Genomic DNA, 11,961 nt, shown 5'->3' with positions numbered 1-11,961 from the left:
AAAACATTCCTTCACTTATTCAGTTAAACTACTTTCATTGGGCTGTTTATCGGGGCCGTAACATTTTTCACATGACTTGTAAAGGCTTTTTAGAGGCTAATGCATCTCATTCTACTGCTCCATTACAACATTATAATGGTTGTATATATGCAAATACAGTCATTACAATCAATAATTCATAAAATTGTTTCCTACAGCTCCTGGTGAGGACCAGCTGGACCCAGAACACCTCCACATAAAGGAGGAACTCGGGACCAGTCTGGAGGGAGAGCAGATCCATCTGAAGGAGGAGACTGATACTGCCACGTTTCCATTCTCTGTAGTTACTATAAAGAGTGAGGATGATGAAGAGAAACCTCTAATCTCACAGCTTCATCAGCAGCAGATAGAAGACAGAGATGCTCCAACCAGCAGCTCAGCTGACCAGATGACAGCAGGAACTGGTGGAGGAGCAGAGAGTAGCAGGAACGCTGATCTGAACCTTCATGAACAGACATCTGATTCTTCAGAGACTGAAGTTAGTGGAGAAGATGAAGAGGATGATGAAGTGAATGTAGATTTCGAGCTGTCAGACTCTGGGTCTGAAACTGGAGACGAAGACTGTGACTGCACTAAGAACAGGTCTTCCGAGTCAGATATTAGGACTGTCAACAAACCCTTTAACTGTCCTGAGTGTGGAAAAAATTTTCTCCACAAGTGGTCTCTCCAGAAACACGTGAGGGTGACCAGTCATTCAGCAATAAGGTCTTCAGGCTGTTTGGCTAATATTAAATGTGTTCAAATGAAGCAACATGTAGGATCATGCAGCAAAGAAGAACTAAAATCATTTAGTTGCGACGACTGTGGAAAAACATTTAGCACAATATCACTTTTAAACAGACACAGGAGAGCCCACACAGGACATAATTCTGTTGCTTGTGAGGTCTGTGGACAAAGATTTAGCCGTAGGTCAAGTTTAAACACACACATGAGAGCCCACACAGGACATGAGCCTTTTGTTTGTGAGTTATGTGGACAAAGATTTAGCCGCAGGTCAAATTTAAACAGACACATGAGAGTCCACTCAGGACATAAGCCTTTTGCTTGTGAGGTCTGTGGGAAAAGGGTTAGCCAGAAGACAGATTTAAACAGTCACATGAGAGTCCACACAGGACAGAAGCCTTTTGCTTGTGAAGTCTGCGGAAAGAGGGTTAGCCATAAAACAGATTTAAACAGTCACATGAGAGTCCACACAGGACAGAAGCCTTTTGCTTGTGAGGTCTGTGGACAAAAATTTAGTTTAAAGTCAACTTTAAACAGACACATGAGAGTCCACACAGGACAGAAGCCTTTTGCTTGTGAGCTCTGTGGACAAAGATTTAGTCAGACGTCAACTTTAAACAAGCACATGCAAGTCCACACAGGGGAGAAGCCTTTTACTTGTGAGCTCTGTAGACAAAGATTTAGCCGAAAGACACATTTAAACACTCACATGAGAGTCCACACAGGACAGAAGCCTTTTGCTTGTGAGCTCTGTGGACAAAGATTTAGCCAGACGTCAACTTTAAACAGTCACATAAGAGTCCACACAGGGGAGAAGCCTTTTACTTGTGAGCTCTGTAGACAAAGATTTTCTCAAAAGACACATTTAAACACTCACATGAGAATCCACACAGGACAGAAGCCTTATGCTTGTGAGCTCTGTGGTCAAAGATTTAGTCAGACATCAACTTTAAACAAACACCTGCAAGTCCACACAGGGGAGAAGCCTTTTACTTGTGAGCTCTGTGGACAAAGATTTAGCCGAAAGACACATTTGAACACTCACATGAGAGTCCACACAGGACAGAAGCCGTTTGCTTGTGAGCTCTGTGGACAAAGATTTAGCCAGACGTCAACTTTAAACAGTCACATAAGAGTCCACACAGGGGAGAAGCCTTTTACTTGTGAGCTCTGTGGACAAAGATTTAGTCAGACATCAACTTTAAACAAACACATGCAAGTCCACACAGGGGAGAATCCTTTTACTTGTGAGCTCTGTGGACAAAGATTTAGCCGAAAGACACATTTAAACACTCACATGAGAATCCACACTGGACAGAAGCCTTATGCTTGTACGCTCTGTGGACAAAATTTTAACAAAAACACAACTTTAAAAAATCACATGAGCGTCCACTATGGCTGAATGATATATTGTTTTTTTTTTGTCAAAATTGTTATTTCAAACAACACAATCATATGATTGCTTGGACTGCAGTTTTTGTAGTCCTCCTGACTTACCCAGGACCTTTTGTGTCAGCTGTTGTAGGCATCCAGGTTTTCCTCTGGTTTTAAAAATGTTATGGCAATAGTAGCGAGCGGGGGTGGGGGCGTGGGGTTATAGGAGCTTCCTACCACAACAGGACAGTCTTCTTGCCACGCTCCATTGGAACCTCTGCAGCCCTGGCAAGTCTGGTGGCTTGCCAATTACAATGTTCTATTGGTTTGATTGTTTCTATTTGTCCAAGTGGCTGGGGAGAGGGAAGTCTGGGCCTCTTGACTTAGGCTACTGCCCCTGCGACCCGACTCCAGATAAGCGGATGAAAATGGATGGATGGATGGATGTTTAATAGGCATGATAATGCGACAGAGTGGAAAAAGATGCTGTTGGATCATCTGAAACAACTTTGTTATCAACTTTGGACTATTCGACGTGTGCTTTTATTTTAATCAAGAACAGATAGATGTATTTAAGTCCTCTATTTAGAAAAGAAAAGAGTATTTTCATCTTCAACAGTGTATGGCAGACTAACATCTGTCACATTGTTTGTTGTCCAAAAGCCTAAAGAGACTTCTTTTTGATTGTAGATCCTGTATAATGACTAACTGGTCAGACCGTGGCGATAATTTGGGGCAGCTGTCCTTTTTACGAAAGATTAAGTGAAGCTTTATGGAGTATGGGGTGGTCTCTGCACTGCCATGGACTTCTGTTTATCTTTGACATAACTTGCTTTTTATTGCAATCAAAGCCGTGCTCATTAAGTTATTTATTATAAGTCGATTCTATAGGCGTCCTCCCATCTATGTGCAGTCTTTGGTGGTCTGAGCTCCAGCTCTAACAGAGAAAAGCTCCTGGAGCTCTGCATCACTCCAGTTTATCATCTCAACTCATTTCTTTTACAAAGCAAAACTTGTTGCCCGTGTTTACTTTCAATTTCAATGCTGGTAAAGGTTCTCAGTCATCCAGGTCATGGTAATCCAAAGGGTTCAAATGAAGGCAACTAGACATCTTTGGTTTCTTGAAGACATTTTGCTTCTCATCCAAGCTTATAAGCTTGACTCCCATAGTCCAGTTAGAAATGGCAAAGCTCCTCGGATGAGAAGCAAAACGTCTTCAAGAAACCAAAGAAGTCCAGGTGCCTTCATTTGAAACCTTTGGATTTCATTTTCAATAAAGAAGAAAGAATCATTTCTATAGCGCCTCTCAAGACAAAAATCATGAGGCGCTTCACAAAAACAAAAAAAATGTTAAAATATAAAAAAGCATTTAGAAAATGTTTAAAAATATATTTAAAATGAGCAAAAATAGGCAATTGGGATTTAAAAGAAAAAATGTTAAGAAAGAGAGAGAGTGAACAGGAAAGAGGGAAATCAGTGGATCCTGAGGAAGGTGGAATAGGTGGGGAGAGCAGAATAAAGAGAGAGAGGTGAAGAAGGTCATGCAAAAGCCAGCTTGAACAAGTGAGTCTTCAGCTGCTTTTTAAAGGAGACCACTGAGTCCACTGATCTCAGGCTCAGGGGGAGAGAGGTCCAGAGTCTGGGGGCCACAGCAGCAGATGATCTGTCACCTTTGACCTTTAGCCTGGTGCTGCACAACCGCTAGGCTTTCATCACTGGACCTCAGGGACCTGCTGGGGGTGTAGGGACTAAGAAGATCACCGATGTAAGATGGTGCTTGTCCATGTAGGGCCCTATAGACCAGAACCAGGATCTTGAAATGAACCCTGAAGGTGACTGGCAGCCAGTGAAGCTGGAGGAGAAGCGGGGTGATGTGGGTGTGTTTGGAGGACTTGGTCAGAAGCTGAGCACAGGCGTTCTGAACCACCTGTAGACGGTTCAGGGAGGTTCTGCTCAGACACGTGAAAAGAGAGTTACAGTAGTCTAAGCGTGAGGAGATGAAGGTGTGGAGAACTCTCAAGTTCAGAGCGGGACAGAATGGGAATCAGCTTAGCAATGTTCCTGAGATGGAAGAAGCAAGAGCGAACAAGAGAACTGACACGAGGATCCAGGGTGACAGCTGGGTCAAAGGTCACGCCAAGATTCCTGACAGAAGGTTTGGTGTGAGAAGCAAGCTGACCAAGAGAGTCTCTGACTTTGGGAACCAGCTTGTCTGGGGCACAGATGAGGATCTCAGTCTTATCTTCATTCAGCTGAAGAAAGCTCCCACCATCCAGGTTTTGATAGAGTCTAAGCAGGTGTGTAACAGCTGCAGCTTAAACATCTCATGGGGCTTAAAGGAGATGTACAGTTGGATGTCATCTGCATAAAGATGGTAGGAGATTCCTTTGAAGGAGCTCAGGATGTGCTGAAGAGGAAGCAGATAGAGGAGGAAGAGCAGAGGCCCCAGCACAGAACCTTGTGGGACACCATGGGTAAGGGAGGTGGTGGAGGACCTAAACTTGGAGACGGCCACAGAAAAGGAGCGCTCAGAGAGATAAGAGGAGAACCACTCCAGAGCAGATCCTGATAGGCCTACCCAGTCTCTCAGCCTCTCCAGTAGCAGGTGATGGTCAACAGTGTCAAAGGCTGCAGTCAGGTCCAACAGGACCAGAACAGAACAGTCCCCTGCTTCTTCCAGAGGCCAGAGCTCGGCAGTAACTCCCCACATGATCATGACAGGGTCCACTCGGACTCAATGTCCCCCGCCTCCCCCAAAACATTTCTGAAGTTCTGTCGGAAGTAGGGATGAATACCTTTGACGTTTGAATCGATACGGTACCAATCCTCAGTACCTACAAATCGATACTGATCCTTAACTGCACCAATTTTTGACACGTTTGAGTGTTTAATAATTATTTAAATATCTTTTTTAATTAATTATATATTGTTTTTCCAATCTATAACCATATTTGATAAATATGATTAATAACATTCAAACTGTTTCTGTGCACTCCTATTCCTCTCCTTTCTCCTCTGGACAAACTGTGTGATGGTGGGTCCTTGTAGTAGCAAAGGCTGCAAATTAAACTGAAGAAAACATTGCTGTGTATCTTCATTCCTTTTGCCAGTCATTTTCAAACTGTTGGTTTTTCCTACTCTGAAGTTGGAATTTCTGAGGAGAAAGCCAATGCACCATTAGCTGATAGCTATGTAAACAAAAGCTAAACTATCAAGCTAACTGTTTATTTAGCTGCTAAAGCAGATTAAAATGCCTCATACTCAGATCATTGTCGCTGGTTTCATCATCACCAAACAGCCCATTGCGTTTAGTGAAGTGAAGCTAAACTTTAGAGTGCGTTTGCTTTTTTCTAGTCGAAATTTCGGAGTTCCAAGGAGAAAACAAACACACCATTAGCCGAACGGAAGCTAACAAATCACGCTAACATTGTCTTAAACCTTTTATTTTCCTACCGGAGCAGATTAAGATTATGTTGCCTCACTTAGATGGTTGTTGCTGGTTTCATCATCACCCAGTTACCCATCCCATTTATTGAAGTGGACCCAAACTTCAGAACACTTCCTCTCTGCCTTGCTGCTTTCTCTATCTACAGCTCGCCCACAGTGACTGAAGACATTACGCTCTGGCGCCTGTGTTCTGACTACATGCATCCTCGTCAAATATTCCTACTGTAGCATGTTACGACAGATTCACTCTTGTTTACAGTGTAGAAACACGCTTATTAAGCACGGTTTATTTTACATAGGTGATATTAATCAATAATACAGAACCGTAGTATAATTATTAGCAAAAATATACTGTTTATCATGATTTATTTATGAAAAAAATAGCCGTGTTTGTCATGATTCCATGGATGACTGTAAACATTGGGAGAAATTTCTTGTTTACAGTATATTATATTAGATACTTATTCCATGGATCTCTGTTAAATTTCAATTTTAAGGACTGTTACCGACGCAGGACTCTGGCTCTGGGCCAAGACCTGCACACTCTCTCGTGTGAACTTTCAGGACCTTGGACAGGTTCTAATCTCAGCCAGGTGTGCTGGCGTGCTCGTCTCAGCCAGGGAAAATCAGCAAGCATGATCCAATCGCGTGCACACACACACACACACACACATACCTTGACTAAGCAGCATACACCTCCGACCACACCCCCTCTCCTCACCGGGTCTCAAGGGCTCTGTCTCATTCAGGACCATGGACAGCGATACTCCGACACGGTTCGGGACGACTCATCACCTCCGGGATCTTCCACCCGAACCCCCGGTCCAGATAACAACAACAAAATGAACAGAAGCAAATAAAACGGCCTTAGAGGACTAAAGCAGACCCGACGAGATACCTGGATGAAATGATTCGTTTCCTATAAGCCGGGCGGACACTGTGCGACTTTTTCACTCGTAGCACTCAGCTTCAGCTCAAACTGTACGACTTCCTCACAGGGCAGATCTCACGAGTCATGCGCTCACAATGTACGTCTGGTAGCAACACGTCGTCCCTAAAAAATATGCAAAAAATAGCAGTTTTTACTCATCACGTTAGACTTTTTTGTCTTGCCTGTTGTCCTTCGGGAGTGCTGCAGGAGGACACGCAGGAATTTATGGGGGTTGGATGAGGAAAACGAAATAAAGAAAGTAAATCTGTGTTTTGTGATCAGTTTAATTTGACATGAACACGACAAACACGCTTTCTTGACAATATTTGTGAGTAAAAAAAGTGTAGTAATTAAAACGAACAACATGTGTTATTAGGGAAATAGCGGGTGAGCGGTGTTGATGCAGGATTGCGCATGCGCCGTGAGCGGTTCTGATACTTTTTGGGTTGCATCTGCTCGCAGCGCCGCTTCAACAGTGCGATACCCTCACGAGGGACGAGCAAAATATTAACTCATTCACTGCCATTGACGACTAAAGTTGTCATTTGCATTTTTTTACTGTGTGGGCATCGGAACGAGCCCCCGCACCGTGAGAACAAACACCCCAGCTCTAAAGCCGATCTTCATCCGCATACGTCACACGTCACATGATCAGGAGGCAGAGAATCCATGTGTTAGGAGATCGTTTTGGGCCGCTGCTATAAATAAAAGTGAGGCGCGAACCGGAAAAGCTTCTGCCGATCACAGTTCGACAAAGGACGTAGAACACTCAAAACGTGCGGATTCTTCCTGATGTAAGAGGAGAATCTACTTTTTGTTTTGGTAGTTTTGGTGTTGACATCATCTTAGCGCACAACGTTCTGTGACTCTTAAAAAAACAGCGAAAACGCTGAAAAACGCTGGCAGCGAAGGGCTTTTCTGATCAGGAAACGGCTGGCAGTGAATGAGTTATACACGCCAGAAGTCCGTGCGACCTCAGACTGTTGATCGGTAGCTGGTCACGTGGTCTTAATCGCCTCTCGTAACCCCCTGTACACTACACAACGCTCGGCGCAAAACTCGCCCCGATCTCGTGGATTCTTGCACGCTGGGACGTAATTTTGGGGGGGGGACGGGTGGGACATGTCCCCCCCACTTTTTCAAAAGGCAGTTTTGGTCCCCTGCACTTTTTTTCCGTCCAAAAACAATGTTACGCTCCATTAAAAGGATTTGGTTGAGCACTAGGACCAAAACGGAAACCGGTTTACTATTAGACCTGCCCAAAAGCTAATCCATTGGCTCTGCTGATACTTGCTAACGTATTATTGGCTGTTGCTGCTGTCACTCAAGTTGTAAACAGTCAGAACGTGCTCACGTTGTTTTGCTAGTTTGGAGCCGCTAGGGAACACTGGTACTGAGTCACATCGTCAACTAGACGCTGTGTAATATCAGAGCTCAGCTCAGCTTCCATCACATAACATTTGAATAAGTGTTCATTTGTGAGTCTTTGGTAGTTAGGCACAGCCAGGAGGCAGCATGTCAAGAAAACGAAAAGTGGATATAAGAGACTTCTTTCAAAGTCAAAACTAAGTTGGAACATGTGACAGACCTGCATTAAGCTCAGACTCACCTCCTCCTTCACAAACATACTCAAAACTAACTTTTACAAACTCATCTCCTCCACATAACTGACTCCTCAGACACAATTTATTCGTATTATTATAATTATTATTATTTTTATTACTATTATCATCATAATTATTATTACTAGTAGTAGTAGAAGTGTAACGTCAAAACTTTTATCATTTAACTTTATTGTAAACTTATCTATTGCAATGTATATGTTCACATTAAAAAGCTCTGAAAAATGAACAGTATCATCATCGTCAACAGATTTTTTTAAGCTTAATGTCAAAGATGTACACTTTTCATTAGATTTATCTTATTTTTTCCATTTATTTTTTGTGTGTTGAAATGCAACAACTGTTTAAACACTTTTAAGGGAAAAAACATATTTAATATGTTTTTATACACTCAAATGTTGGGGTGATGATCATGTGTAAAACTTTAGTTCAGCATGTCCTCTAACACAGCAAATGAACAAACGGCCAGATCTCAGGAGGGACCGTTTTTGTATAAATAATTTTTATACTTTTGACTAGGCCTGGGAAAGTAACACATTTTGCTGGACGATATTTTGTCCAACAAATTGTTGATGATAAACGATATCATTGTCAACATTATCTAGACCAAAATAACCACTAATATAATGTTAATATATCATAATAATGCAAGTACACCCTTTAAAATGCAACAAATAAACCTTCATTTAACATTGAAATGTCCAGAACCAGAACTTCTAAATGAATAAAAATAACAAACAAAAATTGAATAAAAAAGGAATCTCACTCCCTGTTAGAAAATGTTGCACCAAAAACAATAAAAAAAGACCCAAAACAATAAATACAATGGCCTATCCATTGTCAACAGCCAAAACTGCACTTCAATAATGATAATAAATAAAAATAATAATAGAGTTGTACATTTTTTAACTTTGATATATATATATATATATATATATAGGATGGAAAAATTATTGAGATGGGCACGTGACGTGTCAAGGGGTCTTTACATAACACCCCCCACCCCAAATCCGCACAAGCCTGCTGTGTCCCCCCCACTTCTGAAATCAAAATTTCGTCCCTGCTTGCACGAGTGGAAAATCGGCTCAAAAAAGTGAAAAAGTCGCACAGTGTACGCCTGGCTTTACCGGATTAACGTCAGTGCGAGGAAAAGCATCACTTAAAAGGTCCTTGCGTGTCCGCTGCGTGCTGCGCGTCTGTCTCCCCCTCACACCCAGTCCTGTCTCAGTTGACACTGCTGACAATATCAATGATGTCATCCGCAGACTCCGGGAGATGCCCGATTCCGTCAACTGTTGCGTCCACTTCAACGCGTCATCAGCCGGGGGGGTGCCACTGTCCCGCTCCTCTTCTCTCCACGGCTCTGCCTCTGTGAGGAAAACACAAGGAAATACTTCAGGGGGAGCGTTCACTTCTCCCCAGAATCCACAGGCACGCAGGTTACAGCAACAATATTTCACGTTCCTTTACTTAGCTGTTTGGTAGGCGCTGAATTATTTTGGTTTCACGGTTGGATCCTCCCGCGGCATCCTCTGGTTTCTCCCAGGAAACAGAAAGCACCTGTGCCGCAATCCAAGCTGGTTTCAGGAGTGCAGATCCCGCTGTTGCTCTGTTGCTGCACACCCCTCCTTCACCTGTCAGTGTCCTTATAAAAGATCCAAACCCCTCAACGGTCCAATCCCGAGCCGTACAGGTCTGTGATTATGAGCTGCGCAGCTGCTCTCATTTGGAACTTCATTGTCCCATGCTCAAAAAACAAATAACAAACATGCAAGTAAACAAGCAAACATCTAAAAAAAACATGCAGTTGGTAACCACAGCAAAAACGGACTCCTGCACAATAAAGGTACACTGCATAAAATGCCCAACTTTGACAACAGCGCTAACCGATGCACCACTGCGCAGCCTACCTTGAATGAAATATTTTATTTTAAAACTTCTTAGTTATGATTTAATTAAAATAATACTAGTTAACAATACACTAACAAGAAATAAAGTCATGAAACCATTTGAGCACCTGGTTCTCCCCCACCTCAAGTCCCCAGCAGACAGGACCCCTGCAGTTTGCCAACAGGTCGGTAGAAGATGCAGTCAACATGGCTCTACACTTCATCCTGCAGCATCTGGACTCCCTGGGTACCTACGCCAGGATCCTGGTCAAGGACTTCAGCTCTGCTCTGCGGTCAATCCCCCCATCTGACACTCCCATCACGACAGGGAGCCTAGGTCTACTTCCGGACCACGGGTCCCAGGAAGAACGAGAAAATGAATGCAAGGCTAAAAACAGTTGTTTTGTGCCATGGATTTCACATATGATGTCCGTGAATTTTAAAGACACATTTTGATACCAAGAACGAGCTTATTTTCAAACGGGAGAAACGATATTTTAGGTTTTGTGTGAAAATAAGTCCAGGACTACAAAAGCGCTTCACCAAGGTGACGTCATCGAACCAGACACGGAGAAAACTGAGGGAAAAGGGCTGTAAGTTCAGCAAACTTCCCACAGGAGGAAAGAACCACCATGAATCTGGTCATGTGGTCAGTAGCAGCTACGCTAGGGGGAGGAGCCTATGTGGTGACGTCACATATGCGGCGTACCGATTTCTGGTTTGTAGTCATGCTAATTACGAACTTTTGCAAGCTAATAAATCTTAAAGTACATGACTGGCGTGGTCGAAACACCCATCATTAGTTTACATTTAAATAGCAGAACAACATATGTGTGATCCAGGGCGAAAGGCAAAACGGGTTAGAAAATAGCGTTTTTAGCCCCGCTGACTTGCATTTATTTTTTCCTTCCTCCGGGGACCCATGAGCCGACCGGAAAGGGAGGAGACTTATGGGTCATTCCCATCTGTACCTGGTGGTCGGCCCCAGCCCGGCCCGAGTAATTCCTCACGTCCCTGCTCTCGAATGCGGATGTGACTGATGAGAGTCACATCCGCATGGGGGCGGTCCCCAGAAATCGGCGGGAGAAATTGGCGCTAAGATGTCAGTGATGTCATATATCAGCGACCATTTGAGCCGCCCTGTGGTGATACATGTGTAGTGTTGTAAACAATGGAGAACTTCGTGGTGATAGTTTTCATGGTTCTGCGCTTGTGGCTCGTTTTGGGGGCCAGACTTCGCGCCAGACAGGCCGAAAGGCGTCGGCTTCGCCAGCTGAGGAGGGTTGAGAGGAGGATTAAATCTGCAAAGCGTCGCCGAGACATGCAGGAAGCCATTCTGCAGCAGTACAACACATTGCTGCGATTACGACAACGCAGACGACGCATCCTGGTAATTGCTAAAATTCCAATGCTAACGTGAGTGTTTAATACACTTCAAGTTAATAAAATAAGTTTCATTTGTTTTAGATGGCTGTTTTGGAAGGCTCCAGCCGCAGACGCGCAATCTGGTCACTCAGCCGATCCTCTGACTGGTGGGATAATTACGTGCCTCGTTACACGGAAGCGCCGTGGTTGCAGCACTTCAGAATGTCTGAGGAGACGTTCATGTTCCTGTGCAACAAACTGCGTCCAGCATTGCAGCGAAAAGACACTTTCTTCCGTGAGTGTGTGCCTCTGAGGAAGATTGTGGCTATTGCTTTGTGGAAATTTGCTACAGGTTCACATTACAGACCCGTCAGTGTTCTGTTTGGTGTTGGCATCTCAACTGTTGCCAAGTGTGTCAAGGACTTTTGTGCTGCTGCAGAAGCATTGCTGTTGCCAGAGCTGATTCATTTACCCGATGAGGGTACATTTCGGGAGATGGCGTCCTATTTTGAGAGCAGGGGGGGTTGCCACAGTGTGTGGGTGCTATTGATGGCTCACACGTCCCCATCAT

The 11,961-nt window shown here is 43.8% G+C and overlaps 1 protein-coding gene across 1 annotated transcript in view; it reads left to right on the top strand.

Moving 5' to 3' along the window:
• The window catches only part of LOC107373356 (uncharacterized), a 46,057-nt gene extending 40,840 nt beyond the window's left edge, over nucleotides 1-5,217 (top strand). Inside the window, exon 27 of the mRNA XM_070542439.1 lies at nucleotides 198-5,217. Coding sequence (XP_070398540.1) covers nucleotides 198-2,164 — 1,967 coding nt within the window. The 3' untranslated portion in view covers nucleotides 2,165-5,217. The remainder of the gene's footprint in view (nucleotides 1-197) is intronic.
• Nucleotides 5,218-11,961: the final 6,744 nt, after the last annotated feature.

This window comes from Nothobranchius furzeri, chromosome 2, assembly GCF_043380555.1.
Source record: "Nothobranchius furzeri strain GRZ-AD chromosome 2, NfurGRZ-RIMD1, whole genome shotgun sequence".
Classification (NCBI taxonomy): Eukaryota; Metazoa; Chordata; class Actinopteri; order Cyprinodontiformes; family Nothobranchiidae; genus Nothobranchius; species Nothobranchius furzeri.
This window is presented reverse-complemented; position numbering and strand designations above follow the sequence as displayed.